General features: G+C 34.5%; 1 protein-coding gene across 1 annotated transcript; it reads left to right on the top strand.

Annotated features, from left to right (window-relative positions):
* The first annotated feature begins 5,072 nt into the window (after window positions 1-5,072).
* LOC141835848 (vesicle-associated protein 1-2-like) lies at window positions 5,073-18,781 on the top strand. Its single transcript, XM_074723230.1, has 8 exons — window positions 5,073-5,279; window positions 5,397-5,467; window positions 5,599-5,680; window positions 5,772-5,887; window positions 5,965-6,129; window positions 6,216-6,263; window positions 17,857-17,934; window positions 18,376-18,781. Exons 1-8 carry the CDS (start codon window positions 5,228-5,230, stop codon window positions 18,481-18,483), a joined length of 720 nt encoding a protein of 239 aa, XP_074579331.1. The 5' UTR covers window positions 5,073-5,227; the 3' UTR covers window positions 18,484-18,781.
* Window positions 18,782-23,391: the final 4,610 nt, after the last annotated feature.

A 23,391-nucleotide genomic window follows, 5' to 3' on the forward strand; every position in this document is an offset into this window, starting at 1 on the left:
GTGCAATAGAAAATTCCACCCGTATCAACCAATACAGCATGACACGGTATTTGAAGCCATGACTATGTTTGTGCAATCGACCTTTGGTCAACGTTGACTAGATTAATCAAGCTCGAGTTGACTCGAATAGGGTTTTAATGTTTAATCAATATGTTTGTTGGATATCAAGTACGTCAAGGTTGATTAGATACTTGACAGTCGATTAATATGTTAATTGGTTGAGTAAGAGTTAAGTAGATCAAGATTGACCGAATACTTGACAAGGAAAAAATTCATGTGGGTCATGATTGATCGGACACTTAGCAATCAAAAGTACAACAGGGAGCTAGAAAGAGGAAACTCCAAGTAGGTCATGGTTGCACAGACACTTGTTGATCAGAGATGGGAAAGTCCAAGTGGATCATAGTTGATCGGACATTTGGTGAGCGGAGATGACAGAAGTCCAAATGGGTCATGGTTGACTAAACATTTGCATGAGAAACAAAGTCCAACTCGATCATGGATGATCAAACACTTGGCATATTGATGCAAGTCCTAACAAGTCACGAATGACTGGATGTTAGATGAGAACGATGAATCCTGTCAAGATCAAAGTTAACCGAATGCTAGGCAACAAAAAACTTGAGTAGGTCAAGGATGATCGAGATACTGAGCAAGGGAAGTCCTAATAGGTTAAAGTCAATCGGATACAAAACAAGACAAGAATACAACTTTAGTAAGACTAAAACAGGAGTATCAACCGATTGATAGGGTGTATTGATCGATCGATGAACTTTAAACTCCGAAATTGAGGTTGAGGGTGAAGTGCTAGTGCATTTCCGGACCAACAAGAGACATTCCAAAGCAACTAATAGTGATCAAAAGCAAGATATATTGTTGTAACGTATTTTATTTACCTTGCTCATTTCTATTTGTATCTTTCTTTTGTGTTTGTATTGCTTGTGTAAAAAATATATTATAAGAGACTTCTTCGCCTCCGAAAGATGTATGAGAAGAAGGATAATAGTGATAGTTCACTAGGACTAGGCCTTAGACGCATCCACCATAGGAGACAGTGAACCAAGTAAATTGACCGTGTTCGCATTGTGCGTTGATTTGTTTCAAGTTTTCGCTGCGTATATTCATTGACGTGAGAAGAGCTATTCACTCCCTCTAACTCGCACTGGTCCTAAGAGACTAAAGCCATGTTGTATTAACAAACCAAAAGGTGGACCAACACTAGTTTGCAATTACTCTTGAATGGCTTCAGTTATTTGATTTAATTTAAGTTTATTATATAACATCGAAGCAATGCGTTGGCATTGCTTAAAGCTTTTTACTCAATATGCAACAATCACCTTACATTTTCTAAACTTTTAAAGGAGGAACTAGGGAGGCCTAATAGCTCATATCGATGAAACAACTAAGGTTGGGGGAATTAAGCAAACTAATGATGTGGTAAGTATGAAATTGGAATCCACTAGAAAAAAAAATACAGTGAGGCCATCTGTCAATGTCAAAGGTGCTAAACAAGGGCTTAAAGAGTGAGATAAACAAGGGCCAAAATTGTGCAATTCAGAAATCCATCACAACTAAGGGAAAATAAACATTAAGGATGCTTTGAATTTGGTGAGTATCAAAGATTCTCTCAATTTCAGGGTCAAAGCTACACAGCTAGAGGGGCAAATTGCATAAGGATGCTTTGAATTTGGTCTCCAAAAAAGATGTGTGGTCCTGCTTGCCAAGGATGCGGACAAATTTTTACTGAGGGGAGACCATTTTTTAACATCGCATTGTCACATTAATAAAATAAATTTTGAATTAACTAAGAAATAAGTTACATGCCCATTGTGGGTTTGGTGTAGGCCATTCATCTTGACAGAATTGACATCAAAACTGGTGCAATATCCGGTCAATATACATCAAAGAGCGCGGGGGGGGGGGGGGGGTCCAAAGTCAGGGGGGCAGGGGGGTAAAGCATTTTTTTTATTATCCTTCCAGATTTTCTATGATGAAATCATGTTCCGCATTTGTTTGGAATTTGGTTGTTCGATCATTTTCTAGTGATGTCATTGGAAAACTCTAAAGTATTCAATTTGAGCTTTTCCATCGTATGGGGTGCTGCTCTTTCTATAATGTTTATGTTTGCTGATGCTATTTGAAATTGACTTTGGTTAGACAGGTTGAAACTTGCACATTTTTTCAAAATCAGGGGTGCCACCCCCAGGGATTAAGTGCCAAGGATGAGACAAATGTTAAAGGAAAGAATTTAACAACATGCCCATTGTGGGTTAGGTGTAGGCCACTTCAATCCCAAAAATTTCAAACAAAGATGAAAAATAAGATCAAAAAGTTGCCTTAGCTGGGTGTCTTGGTGAAGATAACATACAACTCTTGCAGTACAGACACTTATGTTTAATCTAAAGAGATTGTGTGAGCATGGCTATCAGTCTATAGCCCTTCTTGCAGCATTCTAGTGGTAGTCTTAGGTGGATTTTAAAATACTGCCTAATATAAATACATATTTCTTCGTCTACCGTCATAAGTCGAAAATACCTCAAAATGGGGACAATTAGTAACAAGGATGAACTCACTTTGACTTTTCAACATGCTTAATCCATCCTTACAACAACCTGAAGGGCTTTGTACAATTAAAAGACAAACAAACTATGTGGAGAAAATTAAGAAAAAAAGATGAAGTTATATTAGACCAAAATGAATTTCTCAAATTAAGGTCACTTGCATTTAATATAGGCCATTGAAAGGGCATGGTGAAATGATATAATGATGGGCAAGTTACACATTGATTTTCCATTCTCCGGTCCTTCCGGCATAACTTCCAGTGGAAAACAATGACATTTGAAATTTCATTCCATGTTAGCCAAGGAGAAAGCATGTGGAAAACTGTTTGGTAGAATGAATCTACATAGCCATCAAACGGACCAACCCACTGCGGGGCGGGCTAACCCATAACGGATCTATCATATGACGGGGCGGGGCGGGCCAACCCACCAATGGGGCGGATTGCGAAATCTCCAATCCAACCCAAGGCGGGTCACGGGTTATGCGAGCGAACCCGCGGGCCTGTTAAAAAATAAATAATATTAAAAATATTAAAAAATTTAAATTTAAATTATAATTTAAATTGATTATGTTGAAATTTTTAAGTTTGAATTATAATTGTTAAGTTTGAATTGAATTGTAATTTAAATGGATCAAACCTACTAATTCATTGAATTTTCTACTTTAATTTTAAAATTTGAAATAAATAAATAAACTTTCTCAACCGGCGGGCCAACCCAAGTCCGCCGCGAGCCAACCCACGCGGGTCACGGGCCTAGGCGGGCCAACTCATCTGAACTCATCTTAAAATGGATTGATAAAATTTCAACCCAATCCGCCTAAATTACTTAACGGGGCGGGCCAATCCGGTAGGCCTAATCCAAATTAACGACTATATGAATCTCCCCAATAAAAATTTTAACGATCACTTGGGCCTTTTATAGCCCTGATCTGTAGTATCCATATATGTGTCATTCATCAGTCAACACAATATTGCATCATTTATAAGAGACAACATCCATATGATCATTCAATCCCACCGAATAAAGACCACCAAATAAAATCGTTCAAACAATATTTATCAAAATACTAGTGTAGAATACCCCATTTAATCGAAATTCTTGACAACGTTACTAGCACAATAAATGTTAAAGGACGACTAATCAAATAAGGCAGAAAAAATTGTGCATTTTCAGTGTCAGTGTGTGTGAAAGAAAAAAATTTCAGTCTATATAACAAAGTACAGGGGGCGGAAGCAGGTTTCCACGAAAGGAGGAGCTATATTTTAAATATTTAATAATTAATTATTAATTTTAAAATAAATATATTAAAATATTAGTAATTTCAAAAAGCTGAGGGGGGCGGTGGCCCGTACCTGCCCCTCGTGGCTCCGCCCCTGAAAGTACTCATCCGAGAAGTATGCAAACAATGCATGGTAGCATAAAATGCTAAATTTGCCAAAGAGTTGTATTAAAGTTACATGTAACCAAGATACTTCACATCTCAGAAGGATAAAATTATAGTGAATTTAGCACATGTGGTCTTCCACCATGGCATGCCAAAACATTCAAAACAAGGAACCTACACTCTCTACAAGCTTACCTAGATAGTACCTAATAGCAAGCAAATAGTAGATGAGTACCCAACATAAACTCCACTTCTTCATAATTCCCAAATTATCACATCCAATCAGAAATAAACAGTTTAGGCCTTATGTGTCTTCTAGCATGTAACATCCACTTAGTTTAAGCACTCAAACAGCCCTCTCAATCCTATCTGAGTTGCAAGTTGGCTGCACTATTCAAATCTATAAGGGCATCAACAATGCCACCAAATATTTCATCCAAATATTTATGGTCTTCACGTTCATGTCATCAATCAAATATCACTTTCCTCAAATATCCAAACTTTCACAATCAAATATACCACAAATCAAATATTTATGGGTCCCACTTATTATCACTATCTCACTTTCAAATATCATAATTAAATATCATAACTAAATATTTATAAGTCCCATATTTATTTTATTAATTTATATTTAAATAAAATTATTTTTAATTTTTAATTTTTTAATTTAATTTTAAATAAAATTAATTTAATAATATTATTTATTTAACTATATCCCACCTATTATCACTATCTCATCTATTTATCCCATCTAATCTAATATCTTTCTTTTATTTAATTTTAATTATTAAATATTTTTTTATAATAAAATAATTGAAATCACCAATTAAAACCTTTTGCCCGGTGATTTTTAATCACCTCTCAAATATCCCTTCCAATAAAGAATATTTGATATATGGGGATATTTTTTTAAATATCCTATCAAATATCTCTTATTGGAGATGTCCTAATGTAACATCTAGAAGTCATACCTCTATGAAACAAGAGAGACCTTGTTTCGAAATCAAATTTTATAAACTAGGGAGGGGTTCATTGTAACTTTGCCATTAGATTGCTAATCTCGATTATTTGTGGGGCAAAAAGTTAATCGCGGCAATAAAAGAACACCTACTTTCCCGTTACCACGCTCCCCACCCGTCGTCGTCATCGGTAGCTCGACTTCCCCGAGGGCGCACCTTGTCCTTCGGTTTCCTCGCCATCGTTTCTCGATCTCTCCTTTCCCCTTCCGCTCCCTCGTTGTGGTGGTTCTTTGCCGAGATTCAGAGGTGAATTCAAGATGAGTTCCGGAGAGTTGCTCGAAATTGATCCCTTGGAGCTCAGCTTCCCATGTAAGTTCCATATCCACGCCTTGTTGTCTGCGTCGTAGTCCGGGGGATTTCTTTCGGCCCGATGGCTATTATTCCTGTTCCGTTCGTTGAGTTTTTGTTTGATATTGGCCGCGGCAGTCGAATTAAAGAAGCAGATCTCGTGCTCCATTCATCTTACGAACAATTCGGATAATCACATCGCGTTTAAGGTTGCTACTTTGCTTATTCTGCTTTCTTTTACGTTTTATGCCCGGTGAAGCCCTAGAAAGTTTCAATCTCTAAGCGGTTCGTGCATTCTATTTAGTAAAGTTGGAACTTTTGATTTTGGATTCCGTGATAGGTCAAGACGACAAGCCCGAAGAAGTACTGTGTCAGGCCGAATTCTGGGGTCGTTCTACCACGATCGACATGTGATGTCATTGGTATGCTGTTCTTGACCCGGCCCCTAAATTTCCTTTGTTAGAAACGACAATCCTGTATTGTTAATCTAAGAAGGGTATTACGTTGCATCAGTTACAATGCAAGCTCAGCGTGAAACTCCCCCTGACATGCAATGCAAGGACAAATTTCTTGTTCAGAGTGTGGTTATTGATCAAGACGCTGCTACTAAAGACGTCACCATTGAAATGGTACTTATATTCTTCTGAGTGCATCCATGGGTGTTACTATAAATTGAGCACTGAATATAACAGTCAATCTTGTTTAGTTTGCAAAGGAGTCAGGAAATGTGGTAAATGAGGTTAAATTGCGAGTTGTATATATCCCACCACCACAACCACCCTCACCAGTGCCTGAGGGGTCTGAGGAGGGCTCATCCCCTAGGCCTTCCTTATCAGACAATGGAAATCTGAATGCCTCAGAATTATTAGATGTGAGTATTATGTTATTGGATCATTTCCCATGTTCTTATAGAACTTATTTTTCCACATTAAGATATTAATTTGGTTATGATCACAGGCAACAAGAGCATATGCTGATGGTATTCAACAAGAAAAATCATCTGAGGCAAGTTAACTTGTACTGTTTACAGAATTTTGTATTATGTTCCATCAAATATGTTGATGAATGTGCTCCAGATTTTTCATCTTGAAGGACAGCTTTAGATATTTCTGCCAGCTGTTTTAAACCTTGCCTATAAGGCTGTAATCTTGCAACTGTGGTTGGATAAATTTACCTGGTCAACTATGCCTTTGCTAACCTTACCTTTTCATTCACCTAAATTGCACAAGTAGAGTATTCCTAGTTCCTATGTCTTTTTTCCCTCTGATGCATGATCCACATATGAGCACCTGGTTTAAATACTTATCCTCTACTATTGATAAAATCCTCAAGGTGAAAACAGGTAGTATTGCAGGGTATTCCTAGTTGATGTTTGTGGTTTGTGAAACTTATCTTCTCATATGCTTTCAAAATATTGCTCTTCTCAGATATTATTACAATAAAAAACTTCTAATCTTAAAGATATAGGATATAAGTAATAGGGAAGGGATATATATTTTTTTGATGTATAAGACAATAAAAAAAGAAACACACCTTAATACTATTAAATGAATATTTTCATACACATTAGATGGTAACTTTTTGATATGATTTTGCATCACTTTTGTATATTAGTAATGCATTATAATTGATTATAGCATTTTATTAATAGAAGTTTTTTATATTTATCGATTTGTTGCAGTGGCCATCAGTTATATAGATACAGATATTTAATAAATAGAAGATGTAGATTGAATGTCGTAGTTGTTAATTAATTTGAATAATTTCAAAGAGTTATTAAAAATATTTAATTGAATATCGAATATGATGGAGACAAGTGGCAAACTCCATTAAAAATCCAGATATACAGAATTTAAAGGTCAACTATCAATTTGACAAGTGGCAAACTCCATCAATTCTTGAAGTGAAAAGTCAAAAGTCAGCATAAATGTTCAACACTCCAATATGCTTTAACTTCTCATGCTTGGAAAATTTTAGCATCTGAGTCTTTTATATTTCCTATGTGTCTTTATGAGTCCTTTGTATTTTCGATGAGTTCATCTACTAGCATTTATATTTCCTATGCGTCTTCATGAGTTCTTTGTGAGTCCTAGTGTAAATGTGTACTGCTGTAATGCTGGCATACGAAATAGATATCAAAGTTTTGAGAGTTCTCTTAGGTCGTGTCATGCAATCTCCTTTGTATTTTCGATGAGTTCATCTACTAGCATTTATATTTCCTATGTGTCTTCATGAGTTCTTTGTGAGTCCTAGTATAAATGTGCACTGCTGTAATGCTGGCAAACAAAATAGATATCAAAGTTTTGAGAGTTCTCTTAGGTCGTGTCTTGCAATCTCCTATTGGTGTGATGCCTAGGAACTCTTAGGTGTGATACCTAAGTTTCTACAATCTTTTCTACAATCCCTTTACCACTTCATTCAAGATTTCTACTCTCCAAACCTCCCAACACTCAATCTCTTCTTGTGCTACATCAGAATACCAATTTCACATTTGACAGTTAGATATAGTGTATGGAAACAAACTAAGTGGTTTGATTGATATTGTAAATTATATGTATACCCCTATAGCTTATTGGTATTCCATGTTCCTCCTATTTTGTTTTTCCAAACATCTTCAATTTAGTCCATCAAATGACTTATTTAATTAAGAAAAGTTATATGTACACCCCGTGTTATTCCATGTACCTCCCATTAGAGTGGTCTAAATAACATGCATGGTGAAACAGAGTGGAGATTTTTGGGAAGATGGGAGGGTAACATGGAAACAACAGTAAACTAGTGGGTGCACGTGCAACTTATGTGTATTTATTATTATAACAGTATGGTAAAATATTCTAGTTGACCTGGAAATTGTTTTTTATCAGATAACTTATCTTACTAAGCTGATACTTAATATCTAATTATGTAACTATTTTAAGGTAATAATGACATGTATTTTTTATCTTCCATATTGCATGTAGCTATTATATGTTATGTCTTGCTACATTTTACTTGTTTTCTCAACTTTTACCTAGCCATATTTTTTGTGCCTTAATGTCTTAGCTGTTAAACATTATATTTACATTAGCCTCACTTATATATAGTACATCTTATTAAATATTTTATTTATGTTTCCTTTATTTTGAGTATTAATCATCTGCTATTACTACTTTCGAGGAATACCATCAATTACTCCTCTCTCTAGAGAATAACTCTAACTCTCACAACTGTCATCAATTTCTTAAAGGCGATGATGATTTCCAGTGATTTCTAGCACCAAGTAGATGCCATGAGTCTGTACACTTCATCTCTGGATTTCCTGCTCATATTCTTCATATCCTTTGACTTTGTTTTTTCTGTATTCTGTAAGGTTTAACTGGAAAATATTCTGAATTGGTTAGACATTGGTGATTTTAGAAAAATCATTGATCATGGACTGAGTTGGAGGATCCTTAACCAGTTTCCACTTCTTCTTGCTGACCTATTTGTATTTCTATTGATTATGGCCAAATCTAGAAGTGTTTTGTAGTTTTCTGATTGATGTCCAATTTTTGGGACAAAATCAGATATAAAAGACTAATCCTGATCCAATTTAATTTGGATGCATATTGGCCAATTTTGAATACCGAGTTATGAGTTTGTTGCAATACCATGTTAAGGTTTGGGAGCGTATCTAACTAATCCAAAATAGCTACCACATAGGCGGGGAACTGTTTTTTACTTAAAACACCTAAAGACTCCTATACTCAGTCACACAGGAATGTTGGACCACTCTCAACATGTGGGCTGCTCTTTGTCCTTTAATGTTATATGAAGCTGACCAAACCTCAACTGAAGGAGTTGCTAAGGGACACTCTTCTACATGGGAGAGTGGTTTATTCTAGTGTCTAAAGGAAGCAGAAGTTATCCACCTAAATGGTTAGTTTTTTTTTTGGGTTGGAATAGCCTGCCTTCTATGTAACCACACCTTGGGCAAGAGAGTGCTTTTAGTTCTGATACTTTAACTCTTCGTGTTCCCCCTTCATTCCCGCATCGAACACTGAGACACTAGCATCGACACTCAAGCCAATACTTGATGTCCTTATTACATTAACATGTTTTTTTAAACATTTGTGTTAGACACGTAGTTCCTATTCAATTCTGAGTGACATACGGTTAGACTGCTCTACTCCCATAGTCTCACATGGGATGGTGTTGGGTTCTTTGAGTGTCTAGTGAGCGGCAGTCCCCCTCCTCATAGGTCAGCTATTTTTCTTTTGGATCAGGCTGCTCATATTAAAACCAACTTGCAGCTCAGATAGGATTGAGAGGGCCGTTTGAGTGCTTAAACTAAGTGGATGTTACATGCTAGAAGATAGATAAGGCCTAACTGTTTATTTCTGATTGCATGTGATAATTTGGGAATTATGAAGAAGTGGAGTTTATGTTGTGTAGTCATCTACTATTTGCTTGCTATTAGGTACTATCTTGGTAAGCTTGTAGAGAGTGTAGGTGCTGTATTACTGAACAGTTGTTTGATATGCAGTTATAGTAGGTAAACCATTTCATATAGCATGCCTAATTCAAGAAAAAGGAACAAGTTTTACCACCCAAATTAAACTTGTCTTCTCTTGGATCCCAACGAATGCTAAATCTTCCTACCACCTGTTCTGCATGATCTGGGCTCTGCGATTCCCACCCTTAAGTGTAGCTATTTTTGGATTTGGATAGGCCCACTCACTGGCTTTTGACAATATCATTATGAGATAGATAATATCCTGAATTATGGATTAGTTAAAGTTGTGTTGAACTAGCTTTCCAGAGATACAAAAGGTATCATCACAATTAAATTATTGTTTAACAATCGTTCTCACATTTAATTTTATAAAGATCACAGATTTAACTCATCATTCCTTCTCTAACAATTTTTTCTCATCCTACTATGTACATTCTGGACAATTCCATGAAGAAATGTCATGTATATCATGCAACCAACTGTTGCCATTGCATATTGTGTAGGGGTACTAAACTAACCACCATGGGCAATAAGTGCATATGTTCACATCGAAGATGGGCATGCATGGCATACTACATGTAACTCAGTTCATTCTTTCCGCCATAGGTTCCTTGTTTTGGATGTTTTGGCATGCCATGGTGGAAGACCACATGTGCTAAATTTACTATAATTTTATCCTTCTGAGATGTGAAATATCTTGGTTACATGTAACTTTAATACAACTCTTTGGCAAACTTAGCATTTTATGCTACCATGCATTGTTTTGCATACTTCTTGGATGAGTACTTTGTTATTTAGACTGAAATTTTTTTCTTTCACACACACTGACATTGAAAATGCACATTTTTTTTGCCTTATTTGATTAATCATCCTTTAACATTTATTGTGCTAGTAATGTTGTGAAGAATTTTGATTAAATGGGGTATTCTACAGTAGTACTTTGATAAATTTTGTTTGAATGATTTTATTTGGTGGTCTTTATTAGGTGGGATTGAATGATCATATGGATGTTGTCTCTTATAAATGATGCAATATTGTGTTGACTGATGAATGACACATATATGGGTACTACAGATCAGGGCTATAAAAGGTCCAAGTGATCGTTAAAACTTTTATTGGGGAGATTCATTCTACCAAACAGTTTTCCACATGCTTTCTCCTTGGTTAACATGGATGAAATTTCAAATGTCATTGTTTCCACTGAAAGTTATGCTGGAAGGACCGGGAGAATGGAAAATCAATGTGTAACTTGCCCATCATTATATCATTTCACCATGCCCTTTCAATGGCCTATATTAAATGCAAGCGACCTTAATTTGTGAAATTCATTTTGGTCTAATATAACTTCATCTTTTTTCCTTAATTTTCTCCACATAGTTTGTTTGCCGTTTAATTGTACAATGCCCTTTAGGTTGTTGTAAGGATGGATTAAGCATGTTGGAATGTCAAAGTGAGTTCATCCTTGTTACTAATTGCCCCCATTTTGAGGTATTTATGACTTATGACGGTAGACGAAGAAATATGTATTTATATTAGGCAGTATTTTAAAATCCACCTAAGACTACCACTAGAATGCTGCAAGAAGGGCTATAGACTGATAGCCATGCTCACACAATCTCTTTAGATTAAACATAAGTGCCTGTACCACAAGAGTTGTATATTATCTTCACCAAGACACCCAGCTAGGGGAATTTTTTGATATTATTTTTCATCTTTGTTGGAATTTTTGGGATTGGCCTACACCAAACCCACAATGGGCATGTTGTTCAAGCTGCTTTCCTTTAACATTTGTCCCGTCCTTGGCAAGCAGGACCACACATCTTTTTTGGAAACCAAATTCAAAGCATCCTTATGCAATTTGCCCCTCTAGCTGTGTAGCTTTGACCCTGAAATTGAGAGAATCTTTGATACTCACCAAATTCAAAGCATCCTTAATGTTTATTTTCCTTTAGTTGTGATATATTTCTTAATTGCACAATTTTGGCCCTTGTTTATCTCACTCTTTAAGCCCTTGTTTATCTCACTCTTTAAGCCCTTGTGTAGCACCTTTGACATTGTTGTTATAACTAACTTTGTTTGGTAGATGACCTCAACTGTATTTTTTTTCTCATGGATTCCAATTTCATACTTACCACATCATTAGTTTGCTTAATTCCCCCAACCTTAGTTGTTTCATCGATAGATGGAACTAGTTCCTCCTTTAAAAGTTTAAAAAATGTAAGGTGATTGTTGCATATTGAGTAAAAAGCTTTAAGCAATGACAACACATCAATTTGGTGTTATATAATAAACTTAAATTAAATCAAATAACCGAAGCCATTTAAGAGTAATTGCAAACTAGTGCTGGTCCACCTTTTGGTTTGTTAATACAACATGACTTTAGTCTCTTAGGATCCGTGCGAATTAGAGGAGGTGAATAACTCTTCTCACGTCAATGAATATATGCAGCTGAAACTTGAAACAAATCGACGCACAATGCAAACACAGGCGGTTTACTTGGTTCACCGTCTCCTAAGGCGGATACGTCCAAGGCCTAGTCTTAACGAACTATCACCATTATCCTTCTCCTTCTCGGACGCATTCTGGAGGCGGAGAAGTCTCTTATAATATGTTTTTTATGCAAGCAACACAAACACAAAAGAAAGATACAAATAGAAATGAGCACGGTAAATAAAATACGTTACAACAATGAATCTTGCTTTTGATCACTATTAGTTGCTTTGGAATGCCTCTTGTTGATTTGAAAATGCACTAGCACTTCGTTCTTAAACCTCAATTTCAAAGTTTAGAGTCCATCGATTGATCGATCGATACACCCTATCAATTGACTGATACTTCTGTTTCAACCTTACCAAAGTTGTATTCTTATCTTGCCGAGTATCTGATTGACCTCAACTTATTAAGACTTCCCTTGCTCAGCATCTCGGTCGACCTTGTCCTGCCTTGGTTTTCCGTTGCCTAGCATCCGATTAAGTTTGACCTTGCCAGGATTTCATCGTTCTCACCTAACATCCTGTCATTTATGACTTGTTAGGACTTGCATCAACATACCAAGTGTTCGATCATCCATGATCCAATTGGACTTTGTTTCTCATGCAAATGTTTGATCCTCCATGACCCATTTGGATTTTCGTTATTTCTGATCATCAAGTGTCCGGTCAACCATGACTCACTTGGACTTTCCTATCTCCGATCACCAAGTGTGTGCAAGCATGACCCACTTGGAGTTTCCTCTTTTCACCTCCTTATTGGACTTTTGACCGCTAGGTGTCTGGTCAACCGTGACCCACTTGAATTTTTTCCTTGTTAAGTATTTGGTCAACCTTGATCTACTTGACTTTTACTCAACCAATTAACATATTGATCGACTGTTAAGTACCCAATCAACCTTGGCCTACTTGACATCCAACAAAAATATTGATTAAACATCGAAACCTAACTCGAGTCAACTCGAGTTTGGTTAATTTGGCCAATGTTGACCAGAGGTCAATTGCACAAATATAGTCATGGATTCAAATACCATGTCGTGCTGTATTGGTTGATACAGGTGGAATTTTCTATTGCACTGGCATGGTGTCGTGATGAAGCTGTGACCTTGCGGTGTCCTTTGCAAGGTCGCGTAGTCATAGAGGCAATTGCAACCTCGCGGCATCCACCGAGAGGTTGCGGCTGCCTTTGTTTTTTAATATAAATTATTATTTTTTATTTTTCATTTTTATTCTTCTTTAAATTTATTTATTTATTTAGTATTTTTCATTTCTAATCGTTAATTTAAATTCCTTCCCTTATTAATTTTTTTCTCCTTGATTATTTAATTTTCCCCCCTCCATTGTTAATTTTTTCTCATTAATTTATCTACAAGGGTAAATAGAGAGGGAAGAAACCTCTTTACCTTTTTTAATAATGGTTAATTTTTCTGCAAGGGTAAATAGAGAGGGAAGAAACCTCTTTACCTTTTTAACAATGGTTAATTTTTCCCTCTATCTATCCATGAAAAAAATCTCTCTTAAAGGAAGGAGTAAAACAAGAAATGAAATAAGTATTGTTGTTGATAATTCGCTAAAGGATGAAGTAGTAGGAGTAGTTAGAAAGGGGATAGGATTATAACTCTCAAGATAATAGTGACGAAAGAAATTATTAATGTAATTAACATATATGCACCTCAAGTAGCATTAAATGAACACACCAAATTTATATTTTGGGATAACCTAGATAATGTATTACAAAATATTTCGCCAACTGAAATAATTTTAATAGGAGATCTAAATGGACATATAGGAGTGAAAAATGAGGAATATGATAGAGTGCATGAGGGTTATGGGTTTGGAATAAGAAATGAAGAAGGAAAAACTATATTGGATTTTGCGATATCATTTGATATTATATTAGCTAATATATTTTTTAAGAAAAGAGAAGACCATTTAGTCACATTCACAAGTGAAAATAATAAATTGCAAATTAACTTTCTTATGGTTAGGAAGAAGGATAGAAAGATTTGGAAAGATTGCAAGGTTATTCCTAAAGAAAACTTAACTACCTAACATAGGTTAGTAGTGTTGGATATACACCTCAAGTATAGTATTAATAGAAGGAAAAGATGCACGACTTTTAGAATTAAGTGGTGGAAGTTAAAGGATGAAAAATAAAACATATTTAAGGAGATGGTAGGAGTACAAGTGTTAGGAAAGATTGCAAGGTCATTCCTAGAGAAACATATTTGTAAAGATTGCAAGATCATCCATAGAAAAAACTTAATTACCCAACACAGGTTAGTAGTGTTGGATTACGTCTCAAGCATATTATTAGCAGAAGGAAAATATGCATGACTTCTAGAATTAAGTGATGGAAGTTAAAGGATGAGAAACAAAATATATTTAAGGAGATGATAGGGGTATAAGTATTAGGAGAAATATATGGCGACTTGAATATGACATGGGATAAGATGGTATTAAAGTTGAAAATAGTAGCCAGGAATGTACTTAGTGAGTCAAAGGGATGTGCCCCACCAAGTAAAGAATCTTGATGGTAGAATAAGAAAGTATAAGAGAAAGTGACAGAAAAACAAAGAGTCTATAATGTATATACTTGTAACAACGAGGAAACTTAAAAAAATATATAGTAACCAAGAAAGAGGCCAAGAAAGCAGTGAATGAAGTTAAGAATGAAATTTTTGAATATTTATATCGAAAATTAGATACAAAAGAAAGGGAAAAAGACATTTACAGAATAATTAAAGAGAGAGAGAGGAAGACAAGAGATCTTATTCAAATAAGATGTATTAAAGATGAATGTAATAAGGTATTAGTTTAGATTTATAAGGCATGTGAAGGCATGGAGAGTTGCCTCAATTTTGAAACTAGTGTAGCTTTGTGCATGGATATACTCTCATTTGTTGTATGAACCATTTTCTTTTTAGTTTGACTTGTGGTGTTTGTGAACATGCTTTATTGCTTTTGTCCTCTTCCTAGAGATGTTAAATTTGTTGGCCTCTTCTGTTGGATAATATTTTAAAGGCTATTATAGCTCTTGCTATGTTCACCATGTGATATTTCCAAGGGGGTAAAAGAGTTATTCCACCACAAGACATGAAAATATGTTTTGGACAGTCATTATCAGTGCAAAATGTTCTGTCATATACTCTTTAATAGGTGTTCCTTTTCAGTTGTCACAAGTTCCTACTAGAACAACAGTCTTAATTCTAGGGTAAGAACTAAACCTTCAACCCCATCTTAGAAAGAAATCTTTGTACAGTGACAAGTCCACAAGGAAAGATATGGTAGCATCTATTAGATTTATTTTGAACAAGTTTTCTGACACTTTTGTACTGTCCTTGTAGCACAATAACTTTAGTGCCTTCATGCATATTGAATGGTGATAATTGCCTTGCTCATGTCCATGGGGCATCCTGCAAGAAACTTCACCTTTGCTGCCAAGATTCCTATCTGCCTCTGTAGATTCTCCATAACTGCATTTATTGTCTTTTGACTTCCTAGTCTCACTTAGGAAATTTCAGTTCTATGATGGATGCTACATGGAATTTTCTTGTAAAGTCGTATCATGGATTTTGTGTGATCAATTTTGGCAGTGGTGTGGTAATGGGTGCATGATAGATTGTTTGTGGTTTGCAAACTATATTGAAGCAAGCGCTTCCATGCTCAAGCTGATGAATCCTATCCTCGTATGCCTTGCTATGGACAAGGATTGTGTACTATAGATCAGTACCAATGAGGGGGAGGGAGAGGATAAGAGAAATAGGAGATCAGGAAGAGATGGTGATAGAAGTGCCTTGCTCACCATTATAAATTGTTGGAGGTTGCTCAACAATGGACCTCGACAATAATGTTGAATTCTAGTTCTGACAATTAACATTGTAATTTGCTTGATTTCTTATATCTTATTCCACGATTGCAAATTGAGTTCAACTTCATGCAAGGGGATACCACAGCTTGACAAGGTGTGGTTCGATTGCCTCTATGTCTCAGTAGTTGGTTGGATGGATGGATCAAATTGGACAGAGATGAGATTTGACTTATGTATTATATACACACTGTTGCATCTCAATAGTGTATCTTGCCTCTATTATATCTTATCAGTTTCATCACAGTCACCACGTAATATGTAACCCTTATCTCTCCCTTTTATGTTTCTAACAAAGTATATTTTTCCAAGAAAAGGTCAAGGCAAAAAGGCAGTAGTATTTCATGAGAATGGAAATTAAAGATGGTCATCGTCTTTAGTGTTTGGTTGCTTGTTATGTTGTTGGTATTTGTTTCTTTGTTTTGTGGAGGACAACCATAAGTTGCTCCTAATACTAATGTGTTCTGACAGTTTTTTTTTTTTGTTTTGCTAGAAATTTCTACATTATAGACATGGCATTTGTGTTTAGGGAAGTTTGAAAAGCTTAGAATCTACATTTATTCGGATTTGTTTGTTGAGCTGATGATTGGGTCCACCAAATCAATGTGTTAGCTCTCTTATTTGAATTGATTTCCTAGATAATGTATTTCAATTTGAAAGAGTTGCTGCTGATGGTGGAATGCCATTGGTTGGGTCTCACATTTTGCTTAGATGATGAACTACTATTAATTTGTTCAGGCCATGATTGGGTATCAAATTAATGGATGGTTGTCCCATGGATTGGCTCTTGATAGTAGCATTGCTTTTTGCCCCAGTGATCATCAGGAGAAGGCACGTGGTCAACCAATAAACACTTGCGGAAGTGTACTAGTTAGTTGCTATGTGCTTCTCAAGCATGACCAACAACATAGGCTCCACATCTTCACTGAAGAAAATGAGAACTGAGAATTGTTTCATTTGACTTAATTTTAGTTATATTAAAAAACAATCCTATAACAAGTTGATCCCCCATAAACCAATAAATGCTTGTGCAAGAGTTAGACCAATTTTATAGGATTTAGGAAAAAGCTATATAACATGTTTAGAATAATAATATCAAGTTTAATTCCAAATATAATTTCTTCTCTTTATCCTATTCTAATAACATATGGGGGTTTTTTATCTTAACAAGTCCAAAGATCTTGTTTCACCTCCTCTATTTACATTTGCTGTTATTCTCACCTCAGTCTTATTTCATATGTCATGTCCTTGACTGATTATATTATCGTGATATTTGATGTTTGATTTACTTCATCAATATACAATAATTTTTACCTATGAAGTGTTCATTATTATACTTCTGTTTCAAACATTCTGAACTCAATGAGATGATTAATGTTCATTCACTATCTACCAATTCAAGAGGACTTTTTTTTGTTTATCCCTAGGCAGATAAATTTTGTGGACTTCTAAATGTTGCAATAGGCTGTTCTACCAGATAAGCAAGTTCATTATTCTAACAATTTATGTTTTGGATGTATAACTAATCAGGTTGTGTTACATTATAACTTGAATGCAAAGCAAATTTTTGTCACTCCAGCTTCTTCCACACTTTCTTAAACATATTACCTTGAAGTATTTAGCGCTGCATTGAGGTTATACTTTTGAATGCATAATTCTCATACTTGTATCCATTCGTTTTCAGCTCTTCAATTCCTGATCGCTAATGTTTATCTGAATTGCTGCTTGTCTTTGCATTTATATTTTGCTGTCTTTTTCTTCATCCAGAATGTTGCCCTACTTTCGAAGTTGACTCAGGAGAAGAATGTTGCTGTTGATCAGAACAAGAAACTTAGACAAGAACTGGTAAGGCTTCAAATGGTTAACAACACCCCTGGATTCTTTCTCCTGTTAAATTGCATCTTTTATCATATGACATTCTATGTTGCAAGGTGATAATTTCACTATAATCATGAAGCTAGTAGTCACAGCTCTTTAAGATCTCTTAAACCATTTTTTTTATTATTGTTTTCACCAGAGATTTCTGCAGCCTCTCTTTACCTTCATACCTTTAGCTCTAATCAAAAGTTGAACCATAAAATCTTTGGCCATTTTTGAAACAGAGGATCACATCGCATTCTTGCAATTTTTTTTCTTTATAACAAGGCACATGCAATTTTTGAATACATGAACATTTCCTGTATGTTCATGCAAAGCTGATATGAGCAGCCTCATTCCGGCAAGCAAAGTGCTTGTGTAAAAGGAAAAAAATGAAGTTGTTAACTTGTCTTTACTCAATCTATGCAGGAACTCGTGAGGCAAGAAGCGAGCATGACACAAGGTGGCTTCTCGTTGATGTTTGTGATAATTATTGCCTTGCTTGGAGTTGTCCTCGGCTACATGTTCAAGAACTGACTACTGCTTTGCAGCCCTTTTTGAACACATTGGTTTGACCAATTACTTGCGTTGGGTACTCACTCATGGGTTCTGTTTGTAGTTCTTTCGCGGCCACTCCGTTTGTGAAACTTTGGATGTGTGTAGTCTGAGAACTAGGTATCCTTTCCCATTTTAATTCGTAACATAGAAATAACATTGGCGTTCACATGGATAATTTAGTTGTGATAGCATAGAAATAACATTGGCATTCACCTGGATAATTTCCTTGTGATAGTGTTAATACCATTAATCTACAAGACATTTACTAGCACAAACGATTCATCATTCTTTTATTATTATCATTATTATTTAAATTTGAGGTTGTTACTACATTTATTTGCAAATTTATAATAATGTCCCAGGACATTACTGGATTTTTAGACCAATTCTTATGGGTATGGGGTTCTCTGACATGATGCTTAAATATTCAAAACCACAGCCGTTGAGGTGTTTCTTGTTATTGAAATTGTCCTTGAAACTGCTGCTAGTTTTTTTCTACAATGCATGCTGTTGGATGAATAAGTATCTAAAATTCAATTGTGATTGATATGTATTCACAAGCAATCATTTTTGTTATCTTGTAAAGGCAGTAGTATATATCAAGGGATGCACAATCTCTCTGTTGCCATTGTATTTGTGTTTGCTCAAGCCATTGATGATTTCGATACAAAGGTAGGTCAACCTTGTACTTGCACTCATTTTCAGTTTTTCTCTCAATGTCATAGAAAATGTATTGAAAACGTTATTGGCCATCATATTCTTTTTATTATAAAGAACATTTACACTTCATTTGTCTTATGCTTCCTTTCTAAGTCTTGGCTACATCATCAAAAGCTTTATTCAATATCTTCAAAATAGTTACATCTTTGAACTATTCAATCACAAAAGCCTTGGATCTTCCAATGCAATATGAGCATGGTTGAAGATACTCTGATTTCTTTCTTTGGATTATGTGATAGGGTAATCAGTATTAACATTGACTAATGATTGAACCAATTATACATAAAGCTCAATCCAATGCTTTAAATTGAAGTGTTTCAATGCTAGACTATTAGTAGGGTATGGTATAATATACAAATTGCACCTCTAGGCATGCCAAAGTATATATTTAACAATCTTTTTGGCATAACTTATGAAGTGTTTCCATTGTGACCTACATCTTGTTATACTTGGAATGACTATAATCTCTTTTAGTTATTAGCCTATGCATTAATATTGTGATATTTATGACTTAGATTCCTTAATGATTTGATTCTATTTTAGTTGGCTCAAAATACCACATACTCATGTTGTAGTCAAACAATATTCTTCACTCATGTTGAGAATGTGTCTAATTCACTCAACATCCCATACTTGTGGAGTGGCAACTCAATTATATTCTTCTTCAATATCAACATAATGGTACAAATTGCCAACTACTTTATAATGTTGATCAATTTATTAGGAGTATATATACCATAAGAACTTGTTAATTTTGAATCGAATAAGTTATCAACAAATCTATAGAACACCCCATTTTGATTTTCCATCTCCTCTACTATTCAAGAATAAGCAATAGAAACATAATATTAAAGGTAAATTTAATGTTTGAGTGAGACTAACACAAGGTGTGACTAAATGAGGTAATCCTTGTCACATTCAAGAATTAAGAACTCATACCTTAATATGTTTTACTTTTACTACTTGAAACTAAACATTTTGTTAACACTTGAGGAAGATTGTCAAAAATTTTAATCTCAAGATACTAAAACAAGAAAACATACTAATAGTTCAATAGTCAGTTTCCAAATCATCCAATGGATAATTTAGAATTCAAGATCAAGTAGAATAATATTATGATTTTAGTTAAATAGATTCTATTCATTTCCATCAAAGATAACTCAACCATACTATGCATTTTATATGAGTTTTGTATTAATTGTATATCTATGTAGGTATCAAAGATAATAAAAACCAACTGAATTTGATAGGTTTCATCAAGTTGGTTTTTAGATATTCAAATTATAGTTTTCAAGTTGATTCTATTCTTGGCATCGTAAAACTGCCAATAGAATTTTGTAAGTGGGGTGACATACTTAATCTTTATTATGTGTTTATTCAAACTTATCAAGTTCTATCAAATCTTATTGAATTGTAATAAATATTTTTTTCTTAAAAGTTCATGCATTTTAGTAGATAAGCATTAGGATAATTTATGAGAACTTAGAGTTCTTTGATTTATCTACTTTGTATTCCCACACAGTTATATTTGTTACATTTAGAAAATATTAGATGAATATCACAAACATAATATAATATTCTTAATAAAATTGACTAGCATTATATTCCATATAAATAGATCAAATCAATGATGAAATTAATTTTCGTAACACAATTGCTATGTATGATAATTTTTAAAACTAAATAGAGCACCATCATAACTAGATGTCTCTATTTTGGAACCCCTAATTTAACATTCTAATAATGCTCTAGAAAGCCCCAACACACCAACACATAATAAAAAAATAATAAATAAAATTTATTTAATTGCAAAAAATACAATTATTGAAGAAAATGTAGCTCATAACTTGTTCCATATATTTTTATTTGATTTGAATATCATCGAATTCATTTTTCTTGTCATACTTAGTTAAGAAGGATAAAAAGTATTCAAATGAAATGGAAAAAAGAAAAATATTAAAACTTGTATGATATGTCAAAATGGATGATGAATTATGATGGAGATTAAAATAAAAATTTTTGAAAGTTGACATGATATTCCATGTCTTGTTACTTTTCAATGATCACCTATATATTCTTCACTTTTTGCCTCTCGTCAAGTAATTAAGATCTTGTTCAAAGAGCTTGAAGCCTTGTTATGGAGGCCTTTTAAAAGTACATGCCATGTTGGCAAAGTTTGTCTTGTGCAACATTTTAAAGGATGATGATGAGGAGAACAAAATCTTTAACACCTTGCTCTTGATGGTTAACTTAACTATAATTACTTTTATTATTGGTAGGTTTAGAGAATTTTTGTCTTTAATTTATTAATATCTATGAAATATGCCATTAGACGAGATCCTAAAATCACCTTAGCATGAATCAACCAAGGCTTTTGGCCTAGATTTCCTAGGCAATAAGGATTCAAGTTTTATTCGAGACATATTACACTTGAAGAGTTTGAAAAAAAAATATGATATTGGGCTGTTTGTTAAGATCCATCTGTAGTTTTCAATTTAGTTGGTGGTAAATGGAAAATTTCTGTGGTGTCGAACTGATCACTTTAAGATTAATCAGAATTTAAGAGTTAGACATCTAGATGAAAAAAAAAAGAACTTTTGATGTTTGTGAGCTAGGAATCCTGTTCTTCCACTCAAGGTGAGTCGCTATGCACTAGCAATGTAAAGTTCATATGCTTTTAACTTATTGTAATCATTGTGCTCGTGGGACCAAATCAAGTGATTCTTTTTCAATGTAAAATTGCAAGAATATGATTCCCCACATAATGTATACACATGATGGTGAATTATAGGCCTAAGGTTTTTATTGAAGCTAGGAGTTTCAACGTGAATCCAAAAATTAAAGAAAGAAACAAAGAAAGTCAAAATTGATAAGATAGATGAAAAAAAAATCTTAACCTAATACTTAACAAAGTACGAACCTTAGGTATAAGAGGTAGAAGATGCCACAATTTGGGACTTTAGTTGATAAATTTGAAAATGTCACACAGGAATATCTTGATAAATTCTAAATTAAAAAGAATTAGATTTTAGATTAAAAAGCAAACAAAAATTATGTGTGGCCGCCATCCCTTTTATTTATAATTATAGAATGATCTTAAAATCCCCTTTTATTTATAATTATAGAATGATCTCAAAATCTTAAAAGATCAAAGAAAGATCCATTAGAAAGACCTAGATAGACTCATCTTAAATCACTACTACAACTCAAATAAAGATAGAAATTAAACTCACATATCAAAATTATCCTCATTACATGAAAATGAGACTTGAGTGACTAATTAAACTCAACTTAAGTTTAAATTATGTTAACTAAGTTTTCAAATCTACTTCAATTGTAGGTTTGACTTTAACATTTGAATTAATTCATTAAGTGTTTCTTTTATCTTTTTAACCTTAGTCTTTATAATTGAGTCTCCATGAATACGTAATGGATCATTAAAAAGACCTAAAGTCGGATGCTCATTTCTTTTCATGGCCTTAGCTTGATCCCTATCATTAACTTGTCGGGCCGTGACTTGTTTTCCATCTTTCATCCGCCAAGAACCTATCGAAGATGATTTTTTACCAAATGAATTTTAAAAACTAAAACATAGCAAGTGACTAATCAATTTAACTTTCAGGTTTTAGACTTCCACTCACTCAATATGCACAAATTTGTGGTGGTGTAGTCGTGGGGACCTAACTATAGATAAGCAACTAAAGGCACCTCGATCCAAGTTAGTCATCCTCCACAATCCACCTTATCTCAAAATAAACAAACCGCCCTAGGAAAGAAGAAAGTGAGCGAACTAAGGAGTCAATTGTAAAACTCTTCTACATATGGCCATGAAATGGACATCATGTAACACATCGCGAAGCATTGATTGAAGGAAGAGTTAAAATGGAACCATGGGGAATTGACCACCATCCATATGAATGCTTAGCTTGCATAATAGAAGAAATCATGGTCAAGGAACAGAAGCACTCCATCCAATCCAAGCATGAAAGGGACATGGGCAATGATGGGAGTTGACTCACTTTAACAAGAAAGAAATAATGAGAGAAGGGAAACAAAAAGAGGAAAGTGAAGTTGACAAGATGTGGTTTGAGCTCCTCTTCCTTTAGAAATTACCCCATGAAAATAATCTTCTAAGCTCATGGGACCAAACTTTCACTAGCAACATAC

This window comes from Curcuma longa, chromosome 10 (assembly GCF_044706935.1).
Source record: "Curcuma longa cultivar G26 ecotype Majalengka, Jawa Barat chromosome 10, ITB_CL_G26_1.1, whole genome shotgun sequence".
Taxonomy (NCBI): Eukaryota; Viridiplantae; Streptophyta; class Magnoliopsida; order Zingiberales; family Zingiberaceae; genus Curcuma; species Curcuma longa.